The sequence below is a fragment of the Octodon degus genome, unplaced genomic scaffold (assembly GCF_000260255.1).
Source record: "Octodon degus isolate 3935 unplaced genomic scaffold, OctDeg1.0 scaffold00126, whole genome shotgun sequence".
In the NCBI taxonomy this organism is placed as follows: Eukaryota; Metazoa; Chordata; class Mammalia; order Rodentia; family Octodontidae; genus Octodon; species Octodon degus.
In genome coordinates this window covers 7,017,652-7,022,190 of record NW_004524702.1, presented here as the reverse complement: position 1 = coordinate 7,022,190, position 4,539 = coordinate 7,017,652, and the positions used below count along the sequence as shown (strand labels likewise).

General features: G+C 53.3%; 1 protein-coding gene across 3 annotated transcripts in view; it reads right to left on the bottom strand.

The window, feature by feature from the left end:
- Nucleotides 1-1,352: 1,352 nt before the first annotated feature.
- Abcf3 (ATP binding cassette subfamily F member 3) overlaps nt 1,353-4,539 on the bottom strand; it is an 8,605-nt gene continuing 5,418 nt past the window's right edge. For all 3 annotated transcript variants that reach the window (XM_004640714.2, XM_023700715.1, XM_023700716.1), the window contains 7 exons: nt 3,735-3,779; nt 3,526-3,658; nt 2,505-2,593; nt 2,331-2,422; nt 2,078-2,210; nt 1,881-1,968; nt 1,353-1,804 (listed from right to left, as the gene is read on the bottom strand). In XM_004640714.2, the coding sequence (XP_004640771.1) occupies nt 1,646-1,804; nt 1,881-1,968; nt 2,078-2,210; nt 2,331-2,422; nt 2,505-2,593; nt 3,526-3,658; nt 3,735-3,779 (739 nt within the window). In that variant the 3' untranslated portion in view covers nt 1,353-1,645. The remainder of the gene's footprint in view (nt 1,805-1,880; nt 1,969-2,077; nt 2,211-2,330; nt 2,423-2,504; nt 2,594-3,525; nt 3,659-3,734; nt 3,780-4,539) is intronic.

The following is a 4,539-nucleotide window of genomic DNA, read 5'->3' as shown; positions in this document are numbered from 1 at the left end:
GCCCATAACCCCAGCGATGGGGAGGTTGAAAACAGGAGGACCACTATGAGTCTGAGCTGCAAAGTGAGACCCTGTACCAAATACATAAAAAGAAAAAAAAATAAAACCAAACAAAAAAACCCCACAAGGGCTGGGGATATAGTTCAGCAGCATAGCTCCAGCCTGGCAAGTACAAGGCCAAGTTGGGATTCCTGGTACCAAAAAAAAAAAAAAAAGAAATGCTGTTTCCTTTACACCCAACTCCCAACATTTTTGATGCACAAAGCCAGGCTCCACATCACTGAAGCCCTCCAAGGGCCACAGGGCTTGGGAGAACCTCTGGGGTCCCTGAGCAGAGACAGGCACAGCACCTTGAACAGAGGGACCAGGCTGAGTGCCCTCAGGAGCGCTGAGGGACACCGACATGAAAGGCCAGAGCAGCACCTCCTCTGGGCTGGGAAGGCCAAAGGGCAGGTGCAGCAGCAGCCCTCCTGCTGCTGCTAGCCCCTTAGACCCACCTTGTGGGCAACCGGGCCCCATCTTTACTGTCCCCCTGAACAGGCTTCTCTCCTCAGCAGCTCAGAGGTGAAGCCCTTGGTCAAGCTTTGTGACTAAAATCTCCCAAGGGTCTGACAAATCATCTCTGCTGACTTTGGTTCCTCCAAAGCTGTGAGTCTGTATTTTAATGTCTTCTGTGTACTATGTATAGCAACTGAGTTTTTGACAGGTAACATTTGTAAGTCATATTGTTTCACACCTTTTTTGAGACAGGGCCTCACTATGTTGCCCAGGCTGGCCCCAAATATCTGGGTTCAAGCAACCACCCTGCTTTAGCCTCCCAGGACTACACGTGTGTACCACTGCTCTGGCTTCCTCTTTAAGCTTGCTTCATCTGAAATCATACTGTCCCATTTCTTCTCATTTCACTGTTCTCAATTCCCCACTTCACTGACCTATGTGCTTAAAGAAAACGTAAATATGAAACCGGCTGAGCAAAACAGGAAAAGATGATTTCTCTTGAGCCCTGAGGGTCCAGAGAAAAGCAGGGAGTCTGGGCCACAGAACCCTAGGGAAAATGGGGAGCTGGGCATGAGGCCAGACCCCAGAATCAGTTCAGGCTCTGAGGAAGTAGGGGCTGAGACAGCAGGCCCATCCTCACCAGCCTGGGGCAGTGGCAGCAACTAGGGCAGCTGCTTGAATGGATGAGCACTCTCCCAGGTTGGATGCTGGCTGCCCAGGTGAGGTTAAGCGGCACAGCAGCGCTGCCCCCTTAACTGGCTCTGCCCACCACAGTTGTGGACCCCCTATGCCTCAGGCCCAGTGCAGGAGTGCCGAGTATAGCAGAGACACCAGCCTCGTGCCTCAGCAGTGGGTAGCTAGAAAGCAGCGGGGACGCAGAGGTTTAATTTACAAAGCAGCTTCAAGGACCCAGCAGCCAGGTGGAGTCCAAATCCCGCAAGGGGCCTCTAGTCCCTTCCTGACACAGTCATTGCAGACCCTTGGCTGGGCCCCCAATTGTGCACATGACACTCCAGTCAAAATGAGAGAGATGAGGGCGTGAGGCTGTCCCCAAGTCAAGGGAGGCGGTGGAAGCCTAGGTCCGGGATCTGGTATGGCGTCCATGTCCTGGGCACCAAGCTCCTGGCTGCCTGGCCCAGCAGGCAGCCTAGAGGAAGCCCTCCCGGCGGAACTGCTCCTGCAGGAGGGCACGGTACTGCTCAAAGCCTCCCTCGACCCGGGTGACGCCACCTCCTTCGCACACCCACAGCTCCCGGCACACCAGGCGGATGAAGCGCTCATCATGGGACACCAGGATCACACCACCCTAGACAGGAGAGCAGGGTTCAGTGGCTCACAGGCGCCAAGGTGGGCAAGGGAGGAGCAGATGCATGCATACTCACTCGGAAACTGTTGAGCGCGCGGCCCAGAGCCTCAATGGTCTCCATGTCCAGGTGGTTTGTGGGCTCATCCAGGATGTAGAAGTTGGGGCTGGAAGGCAGCAAGAGGTGGGCATTCATGGAAGAGGGGCATAGAAGAACATGAAGCTATGACACAAAGATGACAGGGAAATGGGAGTCTCTAGGACATAGGGACTCACCAGGGCATGGTCATCTGAGCGAAGGCCACCCTACTTTTCTGGCCTCCTGACAAGCTGGCAACAGGGCGCATGGCCAGCTCTCCAGAGACACCGTACCGGCCAAGCTGGTGGCGATACTCCTCTTCCGGCCGCCCTGCGAAGGCCCCAGCAAGGGCTGAGTACCGCCCCACTTGCCTCCCAGCCCCTGGCTTGGCTCTGGGGTACTGCCCCCCATCCCGGTCAACAGGCCTTGCGCAGGTTGTTGCCTCTGCACCTGGGAACTTGCGTGCCAGCAGCTCCACCGCGCTGATGCTCAGGTCCAGCTGCTCCACGTGGTGCTGGCTGAAGTAGCCAATCTTGAGGTTCCTGCAGGTGGAAGGAACAGCAGGAGGTGGAGGCAGAAGGAATCAGAGTGCAAGGGCATTAACGGGTGGTGTGGACACCTTACCTGTGCGCACGCCGGATGCCGCGGACTGGTGCCAGGTCCCCCAGAAGCAGCTTCAGCATGGTGGACTTCCCGGCCCCGTTCTCCCCGACCTGTGAGCGTGGTGAGGGTGGGGAGCAAAGGGTTCTGGGCTAGCCCTAGGACTTCAGCGAGAAAACACAGTCCTAGCAACTGTGTGCACAAGTAAGCTGGAGACCCCAGAGGACCAAGGGCTCAGTACTACAAGTGCTGCGAACTGACTGCTACTCATACCCAAGGCAGGCAGCTGTTTCCTCCCTTTTTCTTTTTTTTTTTTGGTGGAACTGGGGATTGAACTCAGGGCTCTTGCACTTGCCAGGGAAGCGCTTATTCTACTGCGCCATCTCCCCAGCCCGTTTCTTCCCTTTTAAGGAAGAAGAAAGTGTGTTGTGACCCAGCCAGGAGCCCTGAAACCCATGCTCCTGCCTCAATGTCTGGTAGGTGAACAATGTCTGGTAATTGAAATAACTCAGAACAGCCCAGTAAGATAAAGTGCTGCTTTAGTACTTATAAAGCACCATGGGGCCGGGGAGATGGCTCAGTGGAATAAGCGCTTCCCTGGCAAGCACAAGGGTCTGAGTTCAATCCCTGGTTCCGCAAAAAAAAAAAAAAAAAAGGACAGTCTTTGGGGTCGGGGAGATGGCTCAGCAGAATAAGCACTTCCCTGGCAAGTGTAAGGGCCTGAGTTTGAACCCTGGTTCCGCAAAAAAAAAAAAAAAAAAAGGACAGTCTTTGGGGTCGGGGAGATGGCTCAGCAGAATAAGCACTTCCCTGGCAAGTGTAAGGGCCTGAGTTTGAACCCTGGTTCCGCAAAAAAAAAAAAAAAAAAAAGCACCATGCCCGCCTCACCTATGAGGTTGGTCCTGTGGGCCTAGAGGTCAGGCAGGGGTGGTATGAGGACAGCACTGTCCCTCCTCTGACCCACCTCGTGGTCCTGTGCCCCTCCCCCCCCATGGCCACAGCATCAGACCTAACCACACCCAGGAAAGACACACAGCAACCATACCACACATATGCGTGACTCCAGATCGGCAGAGACAGACAGGCCATTGAAGATGATGTGCTTAGGATCATAGTAGAAGTCCACCTCATCCAGCTGCAGAACTGGCGGTGAGAACTTCTCAAACCCATCTGGAAACCTGCAGGAGGTGCAGGTGAGGACTTTGGGGTTGGCCAGTGACAAGAACTGCCCCCTAGCACCGGCTAAGCACTTACTTCATCACCACCTCTGACTCCTTGTCCACTGGTTTCAGTTCCGGTCTGAGGGGAGAAATAGGGCAGACCAGATTTAGACTTTCAGAAAACCTGGATGGCCAGGCTACGTCCCTAGCCCTCTCGGTGCCTTTTCATCTTTAGTTAATACACTGTGATGTTTCCACGCCAGGGTTCTAAACCAAATAAAGTTAACCCTCGCCCAGAACTCTGTGGCTGCTTCAAGATTAAACCCCCAACATCACATCACTAGTATTAAGGGAATGCTAATCAAAGGCACAAAACCTCACTGTGAGCTGGACATGGTGGTGCATGCCTGTAATCCTAACACCTGGGAGGCTGGACTATATCGCAAGTCCCTGTCTCCAAAAAAAAAAAAAAAAAAACCCTCACTTTTCACTGTGACCACTGGCAGGCCAGACCTCCTGGGGACCCCCCGGTAACATCTAGCTGCTGGCTGTGCTGGTGGATGATGTCTGTGGCGATGGCATTCAGAAAGTTGCAGTTGTGAGAGACAACCAAATAGGATAGCTAGGGGCCGGGGAGACGGCTCAGTGGAGTAAGTGCTTCCCTGGCAAGCGCAAGGGCATGAGTTCAATCCCCGGTTCCGCCAAAAAATAAAAAATAAACAGATAGGTGAAACTCTGAAGCATTAAGATGCAGTGTTAGCAATGATGTGGAAAAATCACAACTCTCTACAATACTCAGAGGAGTGTAAAAATAGTGCCTTTACTTTTATTTATTTATTTTTTTTAATATTTATTTATTTATTTAGTGTGTGTGTGGCCAGCTCAGCCCACCAGGGGGC